At 36.8% G+C, this 23,926-nt stretch overlaps 1 protein-coding gene across 1 annotated transcript in view; it reads left to right on the plus strand.

The window, feature by feature from the left end:
- The window catches only part of WDR36 (WD repeat domain 36), a 46,473-nt gene that overhangs the window by 15,791 nt on the left and 6,756 nt on the right, over positions 1 to 23,926 (plus strand). The window contains exons 11-19 of the mRNA XM_070412437.1: positions 725 to 811; positions 2,157 to 2,302; positions 11,160 to 11,274; positions 11,762 to 11,927; positions 12,165 to 12,273; positions 14,497 to 14,576; positions 20,855 to 20,962; positions 22,338 to 22,435; positions 22,815 to 22,960. Coding sequence (XP_070268538.1) covers positions 725 to 811; positions 2,157 to 2,302; positions 11,160 to 11,274; positions 11,762 to 11,927; positions 12,165 to 12,273; positions 14,497 to 14,576; positions 20,855 to 20,962; positions 22,338 to 22,435; positions 22,815 to 22,960 — 1,055 coding nt within the window. The remainder of the gene's footprint in view (positions 1 to 724; positions 812 to 2,156; positions 2,303 to 11,159; positions 11,275 to 11,761; positions 11,928 to 12,164; positions 12,274 to 14,496; positions 14,577 to 20,854; positions 20,963 to 22,337; positions 22,436 to 22,814; positions 22,961 to 23,926) is intronic.

The raw sequence follows: 23,926 nt of genomic DNA on the forward strand, positions 1-23,926 counted from the left end.
AATGCCCTGGCTCTTCATGCACGTATATACTTACAGATGAATTTCAGGATCATTTAAAAATCAATATCCAAAATAATTTCTCTTAAATTGAAGAAATTTGATATCCTTAAGAATCTTCACATCTAGCAATATGATACCTCCTCATTCAAGCCATCTTTTCATTTCCTGAGTGAATTTTTTTTTTAGTTTTCCTCTTGTTGTCCTACATAGTTAAGATCACTCAGTGGTATTTTATATATCTTAATATGATTTTCTAATATTTATTATTTTGCTAACATGAATGGGATCTTTGTTGCAGTTAGAAATATAATGTAATACAAAAATATATAATATTCATATTATAATGATATTAAATATTGCTGCATTGTAGGGAACTTGCTGATCTTTTTTTTTTGTATTGGTTCAGTATCTGATCCATTGAAACTATTAGTACTTTTAATAATTATTTGGCTGTTTCTCTTAATTGACATGACTGTATCACCACCATTCACCTGCAAAAAAAGATATTTTTACCATCTTTTATAAATTATATATCATAGTTTAATTTTTCATGGCATTACTTAGCTAAACTTGACAAGCAATGATAGTGGTAATAACATTTTTATTTTGCTTCTGACTTAAATGAGAATATCTTGAACTTTATAGTTATGTGACAGTGAATAACTTTTATGTACATTTCATTAAGAAGGATTCAAAGCTATATTCCCCTCTCCCCCAACCCTAGGATTAATAAATAAAAAAAGAGTCAAACGTAAAGGACTTCAAAATACCCTGTCAGTGAGACTTCCGCCCATCACAAAGTTTGCAGCTGGTAAGTAACTTCTTACTGTGTTTTGAGAAGTTCTGCTTTGTCATTTATTTCCTACTGTACATTTCTTTATCTTTTTCTATTTTAATAGATGTTTATGCAAATATTAATAAGCATCTGGAAGGTAACCCAAGTGCGTGCTAATCTTGTGTGAAGACTGAAAAAGTTATTTATAATTTGAACTTGTTATCTATTAATTTCAGGCTTTGCTCATTTCTAAGAGCTATTAATAAACAATATTTGATATTGTTTGTAGCCCTTTTTATTCTGTCATATGCCTAATATGAAATTCACTAGTATAAAAAGGCAAGAACTGAGGACACAGCGCTCTGACTAATTTAATAAAGATCTAAATACACTGAGATCTTAATATAAACTATCTCATTTGAGCAGTGCTTCATTCAAAGAAGTAACCTAAAGAAAAATGCATAGGTAGTGGGATAATTGATTGAAAACTATCATAGAAAAACTATATGAGCACATTTTTACTTCAAGGTTATTTTAACAACCTGATGACTGATATTTTTTTTAAACTTTTTTTTTTTTTTTTAAATATATTTTATTGATTTTTTACAGAGAGGAAGGGAGAGAGATAGAGAGTTAGAAACATCGATGAGAGAGAAACATCGATCAGCTGCCTCCTGCACATCTCCTACTGGGGATGTGTCCGCAACCCAGGTACATGCCCTTGACCGGAATCGAACCTGGGACCTTTCAGTCCACAAGCTGACGCTCTATCCACTGAGCCAAACCGGTTTCGGCATTTTTTTTAAACTTTAATTTTGACCATCCTCCGTTCTGGTTTTTATCTTAGAACCGAGTGATGTTTCTAAAACATCTGAATCATGTCACTCATCTTAAAAATCTTTCAGTGACCCCTTACTACCTTTAGGGTGAATCTCCTTTCTGTACATGGCTTTCAAGACACTTGGCCATGTGGCCCCAGTTGCCTTGCCTCCTCTCACCCCTCAAGAAAATGCTTCACTTACTTGCTGTACTTAATTTTGTTCAGGTTACTCTTGGACCTGTGTGTACCCTTCTACCTCATCCTCCCAGTTAATTTTTCCTTGTTTTACTGCTTCTTTCATGGAGCCATTTATTGTTCTTCCCAAATTTCTTAGCAAACTTCCTGAGTGCTCTTATAAGGCACAATCATACTTTACTGTAATTTCTGCTGATCAGAATCTCTTATTAGATTACAAGCTCATAACTATCAGGAATTACATGTTTATAATTGTGTCTCTAATGTCTAATGATAACATGAAAGATTAGATGCTTAATAAATGATAGGTGAAGAAATGAGTGGGGGAATGAAAGCAATTGGTTTATGATTTTAATTATGTTTTAGAGGAAGCTCGTGAAAGTGACTGGGATGGTATTATTGCTTGCCATCAGGGTAAGCTATCTTGCTCAACCTGGAACTATCAAAGATCTACAATAGGCTCTTACTTTCTCAAGCCAAAAGAGCTGAAGAAAGATGACATTACTGCAACAGTAAGTGAGCTTGTTTTAAGAGCATTTCCCCCCATAAAACCATCTTGTAATCTTGTTATACTCAACTTCATTGATGATAATATTGGTTGAAAGGATATAAACATTTTCAAATTAGCCCCTAATAGTATTAAGTTTTCCAGCTTACAGAGAATTACTTTAGGTTTAAGTTAGGCTTTGCTTAATCAGATGTAGTATGTTGGTTACTTACATTTTGTTATTCATATAGGATTACTCAGAATACCCTTTGAAGATTATTTCAGCATTAATTAATATATATAAACACACAAATATACGTTTTAATATGTTTTATTGGTTTAAAGAGAGGAAGGGGGAGAGAGAAAGAGAAAAACATCAATGTGAGAGAAACATAGTTTGGTTTTCTCCCATATCTGCCCCATCAGGGATGGAACTAGTAACCCTTTGGTGCACGGGATAAAGCTCCATCCAACTGAGCCACATCAGCCAGAGCTATTAATATATTTCTTCACCTGAATTATGTTGACTGTACAGTATTATATTTAATAAATATGAATCTGAAGGTTTCTTCCCCTCTTTATATCCATCCTTTCTTACTTCCTTGATTTCTTTCACTATATGAGTAGGATTTAGGAGAATCTTTAATGAGTAATAGGTGTAGAAGTTATTTAAATCCTTTATTGCTTGTTTTTCCGTGTATGTGTATTGTGATAAATGCCTTTTAGAGAAATTCTGATTGAGTACTGTCTAAGCATATTTAAATACAGGCTTTGAATTTAAATGCCAGTGTTTATTTATAAGTTCTTACTCCTCTTTGAAATTTTATTTTTGTTTTTTGTTAATATGTGAATCTTCTGTTAGGTTGAGATTTAAGATATAGAGAAAGATGTCAAATTTGGTTTGCAGAAATATTGCCTCTGCTTTTTCTTAAACAGTTTTATTGAGATATAATTCACTCATTTAAAGTGTATAATTAATTCAGTGGTTTTAAGTATATTAATAGAATTGGAGCAGTCATCACAAAAATTTTATCAATCTAATTTTAGAACATTCCCATCACCTCAAAATGAAATCCTGTACTTATAAGCAACCATCCGTATTCTCTCACTTTTTCCCTCTCCCATCTCCCTAACCTAGACAATCACAAGTTACTTTTTATCCCTATACTAGAGGCCTGATGCACGAAATTCGTGCAAGAGTAGGCCTTCCTTCTCCAGGCTGCTGGCAGCGGCTTCCCTCTGGCACCCAGGACCCAGGCTTCCCTCTGGCACCCAGGACCCAGGCTTCCCTCGCAGCCCCAGCTTCATCCAGAAGGTCATCTGGTCTAATTAGCATATTATGCCTTTATTATTATAGATATACTAGAAGCCCGGAGCACAGGGTCCCTCGGCCTCACCTGAGGGCTCAAGGATTGCAAAAGGACGGTTCATGGGTGACACACCCCAGAATCAAGCTTCCTCCTCTCTGGTTCTGGGTGCGTCACCCAAGAACCGCAGCTGCCACATTGAGCATCTGCCCCCTGGTGGTCAGTGCGCGTCATAGCTACCAGCCTACAAATAGCTTAGGTTTTCATCCTATCTGATAAAGAGGGAATATGCAAATTGACCATCACAACATCACAAAGATGGCGGCACCCAGTCCCCTTAGCCCTGCAGGAGTCCCCCAGTCCTTTCAGCCCCGTCAGGGGGGTGGGGCAGCAGGCACATGGTGCAGCTGGACCCGCCCTCAGCTCCCCAGCTGCCCAGGGCCGGCCCGAGGCCCAGGCAAGCCTCAGATGGCCTGGCTGAGGAACCCCCCACCAACGCATGAATTTTCATGCACCCGGTCGGTAGTATATATAGATTTGCGTATTCTGGCCATTTACACTAATAAAAGACAAACATGCAAATTGATTGTACCTTCGCTACACCTTAAGCCACGCCCACCAGGCAATCAGAGTGACTATATGCAAATTAACCCAACCAAGGTGGTGGCAGGCAGCCATGGAGCTGGAGCAAGCAGGAGGCTTGAATGCCCCAGTGATGGAGGAAGCCAAGCTTCCCACCTGCCACGACCGGCTCTGAGGTCCACTCAAGGCAACAAAGTTTCAATTATAGAAGATAAATAAACCCCAGATACCTGCTTTCAGCCAGCCGTGGCCACGGAGCTGGAGTGTGCAGGAGGCTTTGGTTTCCCCTGGCGATGGAGGAAGCCAAGCTTCCCGCCAGCCCTGAGCCAGCTGTGGCCTCTGCTAAAGGCAACAAAGTTTCAATTATAGAAGGTAATAAATCCCAGAATAAAAAAAGAAAGAAAAAAAGGAGAGACTGGGAGCTTCCATCGTCGTCGGGGGGAGGTGGGGTTGGTTTGGCCAGCCTGAAAACAGCCCTCAGCCCCTCACCCAGACTGGCCAGGCACCCCAGTGGGGACCCCTCACCTTAAAGGGGGTGTGGCCAGCCTGAAAACAGCCATCAGTCCCTCACCCAGGCTGGCCAAACCTCCATGGGGTGAGGGTCCCTAATGGGGAGGGCTTGACCAGCCTGCAAACAGCCATCATCCCCTCACCCAGGCTGGCCAAGCACCCCAGCGGGACCCCCACCCTGAAGGGGGTGTGACCATCCTGCAAACACCCATCAGCCCCTCACCCAGGCTGGCCAGGCACTCCAGCGGGACCCCCACCCTGATCTGGCATACCCTTCAGAGCAAACCAGCCAGCTCCCACCCATGCACCAAGCCTCTATCCTATATAATAAAAGGGTAATATGCAAATTGACCCTAACAGCAGAATGACTGGGAATCACTGGTTACTATGACACACACTGACCACCAGGGGGCAGATGCTCAATGCAGGAGCTGTCCCCTGATGGTCAGTGCGCTCCCACAGGGGGAGCTCTGCTCAGCCACAAGCCAGGCTGATGGCTGCCAGCACAGCAGTGGTGGTGGGAGCCTCTCCCACCTCCTCAGCAGCACTAAGGATGTCCAACTGCAGCTTAGGTCTGCTCCCTGCTGGCAAGTGGACATCCCCCAAGGGCTGCCGGGCTGCCAGAGGGATGTCTGACTGCCAACTTGGGCCTGATCCCCCAGGGAGCGGGTCTAAGCCAGCAGGTGGGTATCCTCTGAGGGGTCCCAGACTGCAAGAGGGCATAGGCTGGGCTGAGGGACCCCCCCACCCCCGCCCAGTGCACAAATTTTTGTGCACCAGGCCTCTAGTTTCATATAAAGGTAATCATATAATATATGATCTTTGTGATTGGCTTCTTTTACTTAGCATAATGTTTTCAAGGTGCATCCATGTTGTAGCTTGTATCAAAACTGTATACCTTTTATTGCTGGATAATACTCCATTTTGTGTATAAACCTCATTTTGGTTAGCCATTGGTCAATTAATTGGTGGACATTTGTGTTGTTCCTACTTTTTGGCTATAAGTACTGCTTATGAACATTGGTGTACAGATTTTTATGTGGACATGTATTTTATTTCTCTGCGTTTATATCTAAGAAAAGAATGATTAAGTCATAAGATAACTCTCTTTAACATTTTTGAGGAACTGTCAACCGGTTTTTCAAAAAAGCTGCATTTCTAACCAGCAATGTATAGAGGTTCCAATTTCTATACATCCTGGCTTATTACTGTCTGTTCGTTTGATTATTGCCATCCTAGTAAGTATCTCATTGTGGTTTTAATTTGCATTTCCCCAATGACTTAATTATGGTGAACATCTTTCATGTGCTTATTGGCTGTTTGTGTATTTTCTTTGGAGAAATATTTATTAAATCCTTTGCCCATTGTTTAATGGAATTATTTATCTTTTTATTATTGAGTTTTAATAGCTCTTTAGATAATCTGGGTACAAGTACCTTATCAGATACATGATTTGCAGATATTTTCTCCCATCCTATGGGCCATCATTTTGTTTTCTTGCTGGTATCATTTTTCTGCCTAAGATTTTTTAATTTTAGTGAAGTCTAACCTATTTTTTTTTTATATACTTCTTGTGGTTTTAGAAATATCATTGCTTAACCCAAGGCCATGGAGATTTACCCCTGTGATTTCTTCTAAGAGTTTCATAGTTTTAGCTGTTACTTTTGATCTATAATCATTTCTGAGTTAATACTGATGTCTAGTTGTTCAGCATCATTTGTTCAGAGATTATTCTGTTACCATTGAATGATCTTGGCACCCTTGCCCCAAACCATTTGACATTATGTGAGGGTTTACTTCTGGACTCTCAGTTCTCTTTTATTGTTCTACTAGAGGCCCGGTGCACAAAAATTTGTGCACTTGGGGGTCCCTCAGCCTGGCCTGTGCCCTCTCGCAGTCTGGGACCCCTTGGGGGATGTCCATTTGCCAGTGGGGAGCAGGCCTATGCAGTCGGGCATCCTTAGCACTGCTGAGGAGGCGGGAGAGGCTCCCACCACCACCGCTGTACTGGCAGCCGTCAGCCTGGCTTGTGGCTGAGCAGAGCTCCCCCTGTGGGAAGCTCCTGCATTGAGCGTCTGCCCCCTGGCGGTCAGTGTGTGTCATAGTGACCAGTCATTCTGCTGTTAGGGTCAATTTGCATATTACCCTTTTATTATATAGGATATGTCCATCTTTATGCAAGTACCAAACTGTCTTGATTATGGTACCTTTTACCTTTGTAGTAAGTTTTGAATCCAGGAAGATTGAATCTTCCAAGTTTATTCTCCTGCTCTCCTCCACCCCCCAAGATTGTTTTGGCTATTCTGGTCCCTTGCATTTCCATATGAGTTTTAGGATGAGCTTGTCAGTATCTGCAAAGGAAGCAGCTAGGATTTTGAAAATACTTATTAAAAATTTAACTCCACATTTGATCCTATTTTGTGCAAGTTTATTTGTAAGTATGTATGCTCTATTAACCATAGCACAAAAATCCAATCTTCAGATTTTATACTATTTTCTAAACAATAGAGATTCTGTCTTAAGTGTCTTAAGTTTACTTGCTCAGTTTTGAGTAATGGTTGTGATAGTAGTGATAATGATAATTACAGTTAATAAGTTTTTCTGTGCTTGCTTTGTTCTAGTGTCTCTGCCTAGCACATATTATTGTATATTATTCTCACAACAATCCTATGATATGATCTATTGTTAGTCTCTTTTTATTGACAATAAAACCGAGGCTTAATATAATGAGTAACATGCCTAAGGTCAGTAAAGCTAGTAAATGGAAGAGCTGGGATTTGAACCTAGAACTATTCAATTTAGAACCTGTGTTCTTAACTCACAGCCTATAATGATGACTCATAGATCACTGAGTATATGAATATTAAGTGTATGTATATACTTAATCATATGTTTGGCAAACTCAGCTACCTGGAACAAAATCAGTAACCAGTAAGTAATAAACAGAAGTATTTATTAGACAGCTCATGCACTAAAGTACAATTTGTTACTCAAAGGTAACCCTCTCAGTTTACTCATTGTGCTTTGTTTATGCTGTCTTTGATAAGAGATTAGCGTGAATAAATAAGAAAAGGAGATTACAGAAGCAGGCCCACTAACAACAGTAAATTTTATTAAAATGAATACAAGTTCACCCAGGCTGGTGTGGCTCAGTTGGTTGGACATCATCCTATGCACCAAAAGATGCCAGTTCCATTCCTGGTCAGGGCACATGCCTATGTTGTGGGCTCAGTTCCTCAGTAGGGAATGTGCAGGAGGCAGCTGATCTATATTTTGCCCTCCCATGGATGTTTCTCTGTTTTTCTCCCTCTCCTTTCCTCTCTCAGAATCAATTAAAAAGTAATTAAAATAAATAAATACAAATTATAAAAAGTATAGCAAGCACATTGGGGTCCTTTGCTACTTGTAGATTATAGTCTAGTATCTCCGTTAGTTCCTGATATTATAACTACAACATAGTGTAAACATTTATGAGTTTTTCAAAGTCGGTAAGATTATGTTTGTGTTCTGTTTAGAAAGAATGCTTTTTTTTAAGATTAGTTCATAATATATATTTTTATGGAATAAGCCTTAATTATCTAGAAAAATAATGTAAGTGGGACATACCTATGTAAATGCTATGTAAGTATGTCTTGACTTGGGTCATAGTGTATCTGAGTCATAGCCTCTAATAAATTTTTTATTTTAGGTTTTAGAAGTTTATTTCTTTAGGCATAAATTTAGCAGTATTTTCAATTCTTCCTTGGGTGGGCAATACCTGACTGACACACAGTGGCAATCAGGGATTTCTCTGGTCACAACCCAATATAGAACCAGTCTCATGTTTTTAACATAGAAAAAAAGACACCTCATCAATACAATATTGACTGACACTTTTTAAAAAGTATTAAGATATGAGTTTATTTTAGAGAAACTGCTTATAAACTAATGTTTTCTTTCTTTTTTTTTAGAACATAGTTATTAATTTTTATTTGACAAAGCTTCTCATGTAATTTCAAGTACATTAAATTGGCCTAATTTAGTTTAAAAATATCTTTTTTTATTTTTATTAAATCTTTATTGTTCAGATTATTACATTTGTTCCTCTTTTTTCCCCCCATAACTCCCCTCCTCCCAGTTCCCGCCCCACCCTCCGCCCTCACTCCCCACCCACTGTCCTCATCCATAGGTGCACGATTTTTGTCCAGTCTCTTCCCGGATCTCCCACACCCCTTTCCCCCCCAAGAATAGTCAGTCCATTCCCTTTCTATGTCCCTGATTCTATTATAATCACCAGTTCATTCTGTACATCAGATTATTTATTCACTTGATTCTTAGACTCACTTGTTGATAGATGCATGTTTGTTGTTCATAATTTGTATCTTTACCTTTTTCTTCTTCTTCCTCTTCTTAAAGGATGCCTTTCAGCATTTCATATAATACTGCTTTGGTGGTGATGAACTCCTTTAGCTTTTCCTTATCTGTGAAGCTCTTTATCTGACCTTCAATTCTGAATGATAGCTTTGCTGGATAAAGTAATCTTGGTTGTAGGTTCTTGGTATTCATCACTTTGAATATTTCTTGACACTCCCTTCTGGCCTGCAAAGTTTCTGTTGAGAAATCAGCTGACAGTCGTATGGGTATTCCCTTGTAGGTAACTGAGTTTCTTTCTCTTGCTGCTTTTAAGATTCTCTCTTTGTCTTTTGCTCTTGGCATCTTAATTATGATGTGTCTTGGTGTGGTCCTCTTTGGATTCCTTTTGTTTGGGGTTCTCTGCGCTTCCTGGACCTGTAAGTCTATTTCTTTCACCAGGTGGGGGAAGTTTTCTGTCATTATTTCTTCAAATAGGTTTTCAATATCTTGCTCTCTCTCATCTTCTGGTAAGCCTATAATTCTGATTGATGTTGGTGCATTTGAAACTGTCCCAGAGACTCCTTACACTATCTTCGTATTTTCGGATTCTTTTTTCATTTTGCTTTTCCGGTTGGGTGTTTTTTGCTTCTTCGCATTTCAAATCTTTGACTTGATTCTTGCGCTCCTCTGGTCTGCTGTTGGGTGTCTGTATAATATTCTTTATTTCAGTCAGTGTATGCTTAATTTCTAGTTGGTTCTTTATCACAATATCGAGGGTCATTGGATTTCTTGTAGATCTCATTAAGTTTATCAGCAGTTTCTAGAAAATTATTGAAAGACCTTAAAAGTGCGGTTTTGAGCTCTATATCCTCCATTTCTGTCATGTTTCTTTGTCTCCGCATTTTTTATGCTTTCTTGGTGCACCCCCTTGTGGTCTTTGCGCGAAGTCTTGTTGTAGTTAAGCCTTGATTGTTGTTGGTAATACTGGGGGTGATTTGACCTCCAGTCCAACTGGCTATGAGAATCAGTTGTGTATGCAGTGGGAGAACTTCTGTGCTGGATCTCTAGGGCGGTGCTAATCTAGCCTTTGCCTGAGGCTATCCCGCAAATGCCTCTGTGCAGGGCTTGGGCGGGGCGGGTCCCACGGGATCAACAAGGCGGGCGGAGCGAGCAGTCTTGGCTGCTCTCAGTCCCGTCCCCAGGGGCTCTGCCTCTCAGAGTCCCAGCGACTGCTGCAAACCTGGGAGAGAAAGCCGCCTTCAAGTTCCGACCGAAGCCAGACAGTCCCGCTTCTCCCGTTTGAGTCTGGGTCCCTAGAGACTTGCCCAGATATGGAGCTCAGAGTCTGAGACTCTCTCCGAATTGAAACAGACAACCGCGCCCTCAGCCACCAGCCCACTCCGCATGCACTCCGCACCTTAGTATTTGACTTCAGCACCGTGCCTCCTCTGAGTCTCGGTGTGCTATTCTCTTTCCTCCTAGTTGTAGAACTTCCACTCAGCCAGCCTTCCTGTGGTTCTGGGTGATGTCCATTCCGTCTTTTAGTTGTATTTTTGAAGTGGTTGTTCGAGGCAGCAAACTCCGGCTTTAACCTATGCCGCCATCTTGGTTTCTCTAAAACAACTAATGTTTTCTATGTAATGCCTTGTGTATTCTCTTGTATTCTCTTCCTAATATGTCATAATTAAAATATTTTGAGCTTTTTTATTGGACATTCTAATGGTAGGTCTTTAGTTTCGTATAGCTGTAGAAGCAATTAAAAAGTAAGGTAAGATAAAGACAAATTAAGGAATGGAATGCTTTGACTTTAGCACTGTGGTAAAAAAATTAAAAATTGAAGGCCAGCTGATAACATAATTATTCTGACTTTGTAAATTTCAACTAAGTTTCCTCGGTTATGTCTTATGGTCTTGGATAATAATTTCTTCATACTTCTTAGAGAAAGAAGATAGAATCAAACAGATATGTCTTAGATATCCAAATATAGGAATGTTTAAGAAAATTAATGAACTAATTAATTTATCATGCTATGCTTTATTTTAAAAAAGAATAAGGTAATTAGTGGATAAAAGAAACACTATGGAAGCTAAAGTACAATAAAAATGTTAGTTAATTGCTGTGTCACTTGTGTTTAATTTTTTTTTTCCTAAGGCAGTGGATATAACTTCTTGTGGAAACTTTGCTGTAATTGGTCTCTCATCAGGAACTGTAGATGTATATAACATGCAGTCTGGTATACATCGAGGAAGGTTTGGTGAGGATCAAGGTATTGCATGTTTTTCTTTTTCTTATTAAAAAAAATAATAGATAGGTATGAGCTAATAACTCATTGGCATGTATTAAATTCTTAACTGCCAGCCATTTTGCTACAGTTATGGATGGGCTATTGTCAACTCTATATGACAGATACTGCCATTACATCTTATAGCCACCATGTTGAAATACTCAGAGAATTAAGTCACAGATGTTAAAGGAAAGTAGATAATATACAAATTAAAATTTTTGTTTTCTTCTTGCTTTGAGCAGAAAATCTTAACTTTTTTTGAAACCTTTGTATATTAATCTGATTGACTTTATTTTTACTCAAGCAATATAATAATCTCCCTACTCCCTAAAATTCAGAGTAATATTAAAATTTTAGGGAAGGTAAATAGTGGAACTTAGTTATTTAAATAAAGGAATCACTCTTTGTGCAGTATTCAGAGAGGCAATATCAATTCTTATTCTTTTTTCTTTTAACATATGCTTTAAAGCTCATAAAGGGTCTGTTAGAGGTGTTGCAGTGGATGGATTAAACCAGTTGACAATTACGACTGGTAGTGAAGGATTACTCAAGTTTTGGAACTTTAAAAACAAAATTTTAATCCATTCTATGAGCCTTGATTCATCTCCAAATATGATGCTGCTACACAGAGACAGGTAAAATTTCTCTTTTAATGATAATGAATTTTCCTCTTGATGTTTTTGGTAAAAAGTTCTTAATTTAAATAAAGTACATAATTTACCAAGTGGGGAAAAAATTCGATTTTTAATATTAAAAGAACATCATTTTGCTTATACTCCAAAGGTACACTTGATTTAAAAAATTAAAATGCCTGTGAGATTTTAGTTCAAGTTTTTGTTTGTTTATTAAAACTGATGCATTTATCTTGCTAGTGGCATTCTGGGACTCGCCTTGGATGACTTCTCCATTAGTGTTCTGGACATAGAAACTAGAAAGACTGTCAGAGAGTTTTCTGGACACCAAGGCCAAATAAATGACATGGTAAAACAAACTAGATGTTTAAACAAAAGTTGACTCATTTCTGCTTTTATTTAGGTTAAAAAATGTTCAAATAATTGAAACTTTTCCTTGAATAGCATTAAGCTACTCATCATACTAGTAGATTTTTTAAGGAAAATGCAGAATTAAAAGAAAGTTTAATATTTCTCAGGGAGTTAATGCCATCAGATTAAAATATGTATATATCGCAGAGTTTATCTTTTTCTCTTAGACTGTAAACAGGACCAAAATATACTTTGGACGTTGAATGATCTATGGAAACATAAGTATGTCATTTCTGACTTAATATTAAACTAGGCTGAAGGAACTTATTTCTCATTTTCTATATGCATAAAAAAATTAATATTAGGAGACTTGGAATATCTCGTACCTGGTGTGTGCTAGTTTTGTTTTATTTCTAGAGTTTGTATAGCTTAATTCCAAAAGAGTTTAACTGGTAATGTGATTTAGCTTACTATTATTATATTCTTACGGTGGGATGTATGATACGATGATAAGCACTCTGGTTTAAAAGTTGTTTGTAGAGGACCATGTTAAGTTTATATTGTCATTTTTCATCAATTGCAGATTCCTTGATTTATTTGAAAAGAGAAAAAAATAAAATCCTAGCTACTGAATGCCAGTTCCAACAACTACTTTTACTTATTCATTCTCATACCAAAAATCAGAATTTGCAATGCTTACCCATTTACTTAAAAATAAGGAGAAATGGTGTTGATCTGTAGATTGGAGATTGGTAGAACTACCCATCAACAGAATTTGTTGTCACAGGATCTATAGAAATGAGGGTGGGAGTGGGGTAATTTATGATGAAATAGCATTTTTTTTTTAAAATATATTTTATTGATTTTTTACAGAGAGGAAAGGAGAGAGAGAGAGAGTCAGAAACATCGATGAGAGAGAAACATCGATCAGCTGTCTCTTGCACATCCCCCACCGGGGATGTGCCCGCAACCCAGGTACATGCCCTTGACCGGAACCGAACCTGGGACCTTTCAGTCCGCAGGCCGACGCTCTATCCACTGAGCCAAACTGGTTTCGGTGAAATAGCATTTTTTAAAACATCTGTCAATGCCAACAATCTTCCTGTTTTTTGTGTGTGTTTTTTTCCTTTTCACATTTTTCAACTTGTGAGTCTGGAGTTTCTACTACTCAGTATTAAATTACTCCTCTTTAAATGTCTGAGATTTATTTATCAGATCATTTTCCCGTCCTTTAATAGCTTGTTCTATTCTGTAAATTGATCTCTCTGTACCTTAAGTTTTGAGTTTCCACAATATTACTGCAGCCCTGTGAACAAAATAGAGTTCACTTATCCAAATATCATGTGCCAATATGGATAGTCATGATCCCTTTGATGTGCTTAGACTTCTGGATAAATACAATCTACTGCCATTATGAACCCTAAAGTTTTTCCTTTTGGGCCTTCTTCCACATTCTATGTGATTTAAGCCTCAAAACACTTGCTACAGGCAAGGAGAAAGCTATTATTATTCATTTTTAATGATAGAAAATCTATACCTTCTTTATAAGTAGTTTATAGTTTAAATTTATTTTGAAACTCTTATTGCAGATTTAAATTATATTTTGGAAATCAAACATGATTAGTGAAGAAGATTTTTAACTGTAACTACAAGTAAAAGTATAATGACTTTTTTAGTAACTTTAATATTTTAAGATAATATGCATTCAAAATTAGGTTTATTCTTAGAAAGCTAGTCTAATATATAGACTGTTTAAGAAAATGTAGTTTTTGTTGCTTTCACAGATATGTTGTAATCAAATTAGGTAACAAAATATTTCTACTAGTAATTGATTGCTCTCAGAACAGCAGCTTTATATTAAAAATAATTTGTAGTTAAACACAGTTTGTTAATTGTCTATAAATATAGGAGATTTTGGAATAAAGATTTAATTTTTAGTGTTAATTTCAAAACTTTTTATATTTCCTATAAAAGCCTAATCCTTATCTATATCCAAATCAGTGGTATATAAGAAATGGTTTCTTTTATATAAAATAAGGTAGTCTAAATTTTACTCAAACTTAGTTTTTCATGTAGTCTGTATCTTTTAATTTATTGCATTCTTTAAGCTGTTAAAAATGCAGGCACAAACATTACAAACATACATATACATGTATACACACACACACACACACACACACAGATTATGTATGTACTCTTATTTATTTTTTTTAACTTAAAGGCTTTCAGTCCTGATGGTCGTTGGTTAATAAGTGCTTCAATGGATTGCTCTATTAGAACTTGGGACCTTCCTTCTGGGTGGTGAGTTTATTTTTAAATCCTTAACCTCTATCAGAAAATTTCTCAATCATTATCTTTTACCTGTAATTAATGGATTATGTGCTTTTAAAAATATGACTCAAACTTTTATTTTGTATGTTTTTTTTGTTCATACTGAATTTAGTTAAAAGGTCAAAAACCTTAACTTTCCTTGATGTATGTTATATATTCTCTGTCTCTAACATAATTCTTGAAGGAAGACCTTTTAGATACCTTCAAGAATAAAACATGTGCATCTTAAGATTTGGGTAAAACTCAGTAGTGTTCAGAAATCTATCTCAAAGACTTAACTTGCTACTAAAACATTTCTCAAAGAGAAAATATTATCCAATTCCGTTCATTAATTTGAACATTGGAGACTGAGAGAGAGAATGTGTGTGTGTGCTTTGTTGTTGTTAAAAATTATATAGGAGTAGCCCTGGCCTTTGTGGCTCGGTTGGTTGAGCATTATCCCATGCACCGAAGGGTCGCAGGTTTGATTCCAGGTCAGGGCACATACCCAGGTTTTGGGTTCAGTTCCTGGTTGGGGTACATACAGGAGGCAACAGATCAATGTTTCTCTTTCTCACTTCCTTCCTCTCTCTAAAAAATCAATTAAAAAATACTCTTAAAAATTATATAGGAATAGATGCAATTTAAAATCATATTAACATAGAATTGCTTAGGAAGGAGTGATGGGAATAGCAAAATATCTCATTTAACAGGAATATACCATAAGGAAAGACATTGGTAAGAAAGATGAGAAAGAAGATGGTACTTTTTAATCTTTGAAATATTTGTAAATTACTAAGCTCTGTCCAATTCTACTTTTTTTTTCCTGAGGAGTTGGATAAGCTCATACTTGAAAGCAGTTTGACCTTTAGAAAGGAAAAACCCTGATGTAATAATTTCCTTTCAAGTGTGATATAGGAATGAGACACAGCTATTTATCCAGCATAGGCACCCGATTTGGAATATGTGCAACAAAAGTGTGTTGCTAATTAGTCCAGCTCTAAAAACTAACATGTCCATACATGTTCCTGGGCTATATCCTCTGACTTCAAAAAGTTCACCTAAAGTTGGTATTTCCTTACTTTTTTTTAAAAAAAGGCACCATTAGAAATATTGGTAGTCTAGGACTTTTGCTGTTTTTCTAAAACTGAACATTGTAATTTGAATTGCTTTAATTACATTAGGAAAGTTGTACAAGTAATAGAGTTGACATATGCCCTTGTCATTTTCCTTTTTAGTAGTTTTAGTTTACATTAGATGGGAGAGAAAAGTTAATGTTCAGTAGTACTAAATTAACACAATATTTTTACAAAGCAGCAAATTTATCTTTGGAATGGAAAAAATAGGATCTAGAAGCATTTAAATCTATCAGTCTTTGACTCAGCATTAGTCTTTTTGCTAAATCTTTTATTTCAGTAAAAAGTTGAGCAGATTTAAATTTGATAAGTTTTTGATTCTGATATCTTTTGGTGAACACCGGCGATTTTAAATGAATACAAAGGCATGAAGATGGCAGAGACACACAAACAAGAAATGAGTCACACAGGGATTATTAAAAGAAAATGTAATTACATCTACACTGATTGAACCAAAGTCTAATTTTAATAAAGACAAAAATAAGGACTACTTTGGCTAAGATTGGAAGTGGAGTAAATGAGGAAGCTTGAAAAACCATGTCACACAACTGCTGCTGTCTAATTGCAACTAAATTAGCATTTACCATTAGCTACTAAGCACTTTATATACTTTTATTTTTCACCTTCCCTCATATTCGAATGGGTGTAGGTACTATTACTATTTTTAGTTCCATTTTACAAATGAGGAAATGGAGGCTCAAAGAGAAGCGACGTGATTTGCCCATGGTGGCATATTTCATGAATTACATTTTGCTGCAATAAGCATTGGAGGAAAAAACATTTCCCAACAGTTGTGCTTTCCACCTTGCTTGGGCTGTGTCATATGTTATTAAGAATGAACTGATTTTCTTGATGTAGAAGATAATGAGGAAGTGAGGATTAGTGTTTCATCGTACACCCATATGTAATTATTGGGTTTTTTGATTCCCCTGTTTTTAAATCATAATTTGTATGACAATCTTTGGAGATTCCTAGTTCTTTCTTCAGTATGCAGCTTCGTCATTTACATCACATATTAAATATTTAAAGAATGAATATGCTCATTACATAGTCTGAAAAGTGAAACTATTTATGAGTAAACCTTTGGGTGTGGTAACATACAGGTGTAATCTGCCTGGAGTTGTGCCTATCTAAAACAGTTGCATAGGCACTGAACTGTTTCCTGTAAAATTGTTTTAAAATAGAGAAAGTTTTCTTATTTTGTAGGATTCTCAGAGAAGCACAGTTGAAGGTTTTTGTTTTTTTTTAATATATTTTATTGATTTTTTACAGACAGGAAGGGAGAGAGATAGAGAGTTAGAAACATCGATGTGAGAGAAACATCAATCAGCTGCCTCCTGCACACCCCCTACTGGGGATGTGCCCTCAACCAAGATACATGTCCTTGATCAGAATCGAACCTGGGACCCTTCAGTCCACAGGCCAACGCTCTATCCATTGAGCCAATCAGGTTAGAGCCAGTTGAAATTTTTTGTCATTCCCTACCACTACCATCTTTATTTCTTTGTTTTCAATCTACTGGAAGTTCATGTTGAACTCTTTCGGGGATGAGAAAAGTATAAAATAGCAATGTCTCCTACTGGGGATCAAGCCTGCAACCCGGACATGTGCTTTGACCAGGAATTGAACTGTGACCTCCTGGTTCATGGGTCAGTGCTCAACCACTGAACCACACCAGCTGTGCAGCTTTAATAGAATTTTACATTTTGTTCTGTCTCATTGCTGTTTTCTGAGGAGCATTACATGAGAATAATTGGAATAGAATATTATTTTGCATTTCTCACTGAGGCAAAACCATCCCTTTCTTCTACTCATTAAAGATTTTTGTGTAAGTTGATTCCCTCACTTTGGAGATTGATCATCTACTGTCTGCATTTGTTCAGGATATAACCCAGGAGTGGGGAACATCTGGCCCGTCACCTATATAAGGCCCTGGAAATCATTTGGTCTGGCCCTGGCAAGGCATTAGGAGTGAGTTAATTAAATGTTTGACCAAATATAGCAGGCTAATTTTTAAGTTGACAATATTGTTTGACCCACAAATGATGTTATAAATATCCAAATGGCCCTTGGCAGAAAATAGGTTCCCCACCCCTGATATAACCAGAAAGGACTTGGTATGCAAGGCTCTGTGCTTGAAAATCTGATTTCTTACAGTGAGGATTTTATTGATCTTCTCTCAAAAACTGTGTACCTTATCTGGGACTTTTCATTCTGTGACCTTGGCAGGGACTATATGGTAGTTAAGTCTGGTGTGGGGAGCGGTCTCGGTTTGACAAGGTCCCGAGGAGACAGTCTTTCACAAGGTGGGCTGTCACACGCTCTATCCCACTAAAGTTCAAGTTACTGATTTAGCTTGCTAAATGCCAAATAAGCAGGAAAATTGTGCTGCAGCAGTATAGCTTGTGAGAATAAGGAAGTAGTCTAGCTGAGCTTAGATCATGAAAGTCGGTCTCAGCTGCCGACTAAGATGAAGGATTGGAAAAAAGGAAGTTGGCCGAGACTGTTAGAGGAGATGCTTGCGTTGATTAAATCGAAAGTTGCTTAAGTTCTGCTAAAAGCATATGTAACCAGTGAATGTATAAAAAGACTGTGTGAAAGAAACTCGGGGCTGCAGTCTTGAGCTGTCAGTCCTCCCGATCCCATCTTTGCGTCTGTCTCTTTTCTTAATCCTCACCCCCCTTTCAGGTACTGTTCGACTGTAGTGCCAGCAGGCTCCGGCAGTCTGGGATTAAGCCTGCACAATTATGCTTTATGAATTAATATGGCCATGTAAAATATGCTTTGTATATGGAAATCATCTTCCTCAATTTGATGCTTTTACATAACGGAAGGTCTCTCTACCCACACGCAACAGCTGTGGAATCAAGTTGCACAATGAATTTGACAAAATAATTATAGTATTATATAGAATAAATTTGCTTAAGCAGTAGATTGTAGATTCTCTTTTTAGCAGACATGTTAGGATGTTTCACCCCTCACATAGTTAAGTTAATGCACAAATATTGATCAAGACAAGAAATGGTAAGAGCTGAAACTTCTGTGTTGAGGCTTAATTCTCGTCTGTATACATTGGAGTAATGTTTCTGCTCTGGGTTGTTTGGGTTAAATAACATAAATAATTTAATAGTCTGGTATATAATAAGTGTTTACCAAAGTTTTATTTTCCCCAATTCTCTTGATTCTTAAGAGAAGGCATTCTTGTGAGCTTCCAGAATAAGTTTGAGCAGAAATCAGACAGGTTATTCTTCACCTTTTTCCCCATAACTAAGAATCAAATAACAGTCATTGTCCTGAGCACACTTTGGTGTGTGTTTCCAGTGTTCCTAATTTTAAGGCTTATTTTCCTATCATTCATTATTTAAGTTTTACCGTATTAATTACACTCTGAACAAATTGAGAGATTTTTTAAAAAATTAATCCTCACCTGAGGATATTTTCCCATTGATTTTTGACCATGGCCGGGGATCAAGCCTGCAACCTAGGTATGTGCCCTTGATTGGAATTGAACCTGGACCATTCAGTTCATGGGCGGATGCTCTATCCACTTAGCAAAACCGGCGAGGGCGAGAGATTTTATTTTGGACAAGTCACTTAACGTCTCCACTGGAGAGACTTCATTCACATTTGCGCTGCTCGTGAATCACCAGTGTAGACATTCCCAGCATGTAAATGTGCTGTTGAGCGGCTTGTTATACTTTAGTTTCAGCAGTGGTTTTACTGAGTTTATAGTGATTAAGAGTACAGGCTGCTTGTGTGACATTCTTGGCTCAATTTTCTACCTTGAGCAAGTTTTTAAATCTTACTGGGCCTCATTTTCTGATTTATATAATACAGATCTGCCTTATAGGGTAGTAAGGATTCAATTAGTAGACTCAGAGGCTCAGGATACTTCCTAGCATGGAATACTAAAAACTGTTAACTATTGTTATTGTTTTTCTTAAAATGATGTTTTATATAATGTAGATTCTGAACTTCAGTCATTTTGTTGTGCCTTCCCATGGATAATGTACTGCCTTCAGTGAATAAAATAGTTTTTAAAATAGCTGTGATTAAAACAGTATGTTTCTCTTAAAGTACACAAAGTATTCACACCCTCAGCCAACCTAAGAAGCTTCCTTTGCAGATCTTTCTCTTTGCTCATTAAATTCACTCAGGTCACTTCCTGCTGTCACCATCCTAGATCAGATCTTTAATGCTGTTAGATGACTGCTAGCACAGTTTCACTCTTCTTCCTGTTCAAATATACTCTACATTCTGATGGCAGATTTTTTATGAAAGTGAAGATTACATTACTATCTGCTCAAAGCCTTCAGTGACTTTTCATTGATTAAAGTAAAAGCAAATTTAGGTGTTTTGTATTCAGGAGCCTGTTTGTAGCCTTATGCTTATGTACCAAACTGCACTCCTCACTAAACCCAGTTGTGTTTTCCTTTGCCTTGCCCTCCACACTTCTCTCAGCCAGGATACGCTTTCTCTACCATCAACATCCATTTGGAAGGCTCATCTCCAACACTGTGTTTTCTGAGAAGCCTACTCCAAGCCTCCTACCTGGGGGTGATCACTCCCCCTTCTTACCCAACTTTTCAACCCTTCCAACTTTTCAAGCTGTGAGACTAGTTTTTATACACTGCTTTATGGTTATGCTCTGTAGACTGAATTCTTTCATATGTTTCATGTATAGTGTGGTTACCTATTTGAAAAACAGACTTGCTCGAGTTTTTTCCATTACTGTTTTCTTATTCTTATTTACAGTCATTTTATTTTAATTTCTTCTGTTGCCTAAGCCTTTTATTATTTTCACTGGGATAACAAAAATACAAGAGAAATGTTCCCAAGTCAGTTTACCAAAATGGCATTCCAGAAAAAGAGTATTTCCTCCTGTGTTCTCCCTGTTGAAACTCTTTCTCTGGCTAATTGGTAATTTGAAGTTCCGAGTCATTCTCATTAAGAGAGGTTATTTTCAAATAGTAACATAATTGACAAAGCTCTTTGTTATTGATGCCTTTCTGGTATTGGTGATTATTAAAAAATAAAAATGAAACTTTTCTATATTATTTCGTATTATTTTTAACAAATATATTTGTGCATTAAATGTTTTGGTAGAGTTTAACATCTTGATCCTTTTTATAGCCTTATAGACAGCTTTTTGTTGGACTCAGCTCCTCTCAATGTAACTATGTCCCCTACCGGAGACTTTCTGGCCACTTCCCACGTGGACCACCTTGGAATTTATCTATGGTGAGTTCATTCATATAGTTCTGTTTGGGGTAAGGAGGAGAAGGAAGATGATATTGTCAGACAATCATAGTTGCTAACATAACCTTTTTTTTTTCTAATTTATAAAATGGAAATGTCACATTGTTGACAGGGGTTTAATTTACCATAAGTTTATGGCTGATTCAACATCTGCTTGATAATTTAGATACCTTTGTTCAACCACACAATTGATTTTTATGTTCTCTTATTTAGCTTTTATTTTGCAAAAAGGATATGTGAATTTTAAAATGTTAGAAAAATGGGAGTCCCTAGCCAGGTTCTGGCTCTCCTGCTACTACCCCAATACTGCTTTATAACCTTAGTGAGTCACCTGTCAACTTCAGACTACTTTATCTATAAGGCATTGTTTGGGAAAGATGCTTGCTAAGATCATTCTAGTTATATAACTCTTCACACCCAACTCCATTGTGACGAACATGTAAGAGGTCAAGGTAGATGGTCCATCATCTGGGCTGAGAAAAAGTGCTGGGTATTTCCTATTGAGGAAGAGAAAAAAACTTACCTTTTTTTTCTAATTATAAAATTTTCTAATTAAATTTTTATGACACACAAAAAAATTCAGTATGCAATTGAAATACACTCTGGCCACCTTAATAAGCAAAATGGAGTATCTCCTGGAATCTGTGAGGCTTGAATAATCAAGATAAGAGAAGAATAGTAGCTGTGGGACCTTAGCAGCTATGTAGTACCACTATTCATATAGCTCAGAACCTGATTTCCCCAACTTTTATTTTTCATTCTAAATTCATAATGTGTGGAAAACAATCTGATTAACTCACTTTGGGATAGGAAGCTACATCTTGATTAGTCATCCAAGGTCATGTGTAGGGTCAAGGTAGCAGAAACATGGCCACTTAGAGGGCCATTCTAGGGAAGGAGAAATCCATGACTGTTTACAGTCTCAAGGATCTGATTATCTTATTCTGTGTCTGACTTAACTCTCTGAGTCTGTCCTTCCTTCAGTTAGGTATTATGTTCTTAACTGAAGGTTGACAATTGTCAAAACAATATAAAGACAAGGAGATTATGTTACTTTATAAAAGTACTCCCTAGTACTGACCTCTCAAATACTTTTGTGTACTACATTAGTAATGTTTATGCACAGCTTTCTTGTGGTAACATCTATGACATGAATCAAGGCATTTTCAAATTAATACTATTTTATTTATCTTTGAGGTTGTTTTTAAGTTGTACGTGATTGGAATCTGTATCCAAATTCAAGATTGTAGAGTGATTGAAGTTTTTCAGTTGGTTTTTTTAGACCAGTAATTGAAGTTTTTCCCAAAAAACCTGTATTTTTAAGTTTTAAAATATGGCTTATGTTTTTATTTCTCAGGTCCAATATTTCCCTGTATTCAGTTGTTTCATTACGGCCACTTCCCACAGATTATGTTCCTTCAGTAGTGATGCTTCCTGGAACTTGTCAAACCGAAGGTAATCACAAAATAGTAATTTTTTGAAGTGTAATATCATAAACCTAAGATGGGCGTATTGCTACTGAAGGCAGAGTTTAATGGATTCAATCAAAGTGTTTAACTGATATGAAATATTTTGAATGACTTCATACATTTTTTACAAAAATGTGATTGATAAGACTATCAATTGGTAATCTGTTGGTATTAGGGAGAAGTGTTTTAGGTCTTGTGATGGGAGTTATAGTTAATATGAGAAGATGAGGAAATTAAGAGTTTACAAATCTACATTGAGTAAACGTGTTATGAAATACTAATGGATTTGGTCTGAATTAAATTTCTTTTACATGATAAAAATATTGTGTGTTAATTTTTTTTTACCCCCAAATTTTTGTTTTCAGATGTAGAATTATCAGAAGAAACCATAGAACCAAGTGATGAAATGATAGAGTATGATTCCCCAGAACAGTTGAATGAGCAGTTGGTGACTCTATCCCTCCTTCCTGAATCACGGTGGAAAAACCTTCTTAATCTTGATGTTATTAAGGTACTACTATAGTACACTGAATATTCACCCCTAAAGACACATTCCAGAAGCATTTTCTTTAGTAGAAATAGCTTCCCCTACTTTGAGAGCTTTAGGAGGAACAGTTAATACCTAAGAGCATGCCATTTAGTTGAATCCTGTTTAATCTGGTGTGATTATTTGAGCAGTGTTAGAAAATTCTGACAGAATTCTCTTTATATGTATTAATTTTGAGAGCATTCAGCAGACCTTTGGATACAGCGGAAGTACAGCCTACAACTGCAGAGCTATTATAAATTTGATGTTTTTAATCCAGCCTCTAAACTACTTTTTTGACTTATTTTTTTTTTAATTTCTTAATTAAGTTATTACATATGTGTCCTTATCCCCACATTATGCCCCCCCCCCCAACACTCCCTAATTTCTAAAACAAGAAAAAAATATTGCTACCACGTGTGATATCTATCTCTAGTCATTTGGAAACGAAAAGACTTTCACTAGTCTTTTTAAAATTAAGCTTCAACTACCATTTATTATTCTATATGCTACTCTGCCAACTATAAGAAGATGTTTAGAGCTTGCTGTGTTGGATCCAGGCATGTAAGTTAAAAAGAACTAGGTACTAGGTAATGTCCCGTGACAGTGCCAATGAAAAAAATCTGGTCCCTTTGTTTTTGAGGAAATTATAATTTTACATGAAAAATAGATAATATATTAGTGTTTTTCAAAGCATGTTTCATGATCCTCATTTGTGAGTAGTGAAAACAATTGAGAGGAATAGACTAGAGTAGAAAATTTTAGAGGCCATCCTGTGATAATGCTAAGCATTGATTATTGAAGCTTGGTTTGATTAGATAAACACATACATTCACTAGAGGTCATATGTATGCTAAGTTTTATTGTGGGCTGGCCTTAAAAAAAGTGTAAGGACATCGATAACTATGACAAAGTAGTAAGTTTTTTTGTAACCAATAACTTAGTACCCAA

This window comes from Myotis yumanensis, unplaced genomic scaffold, assembly GCF_028538775.1.
Source record: "Myotis yumanensis isolate MYYU_CA2020_CCGP unplaced genomic scaffold, mMyoYum1.0.hap1 SCAF_4, whole genome shotgun sequence".
NCBI classification, from domain to species: Eukaryota; Metazoa; Chordata; class Mammalia; order Chiroptera; family Vespertilionidae; genus Myotis; species Myotis yumanensis.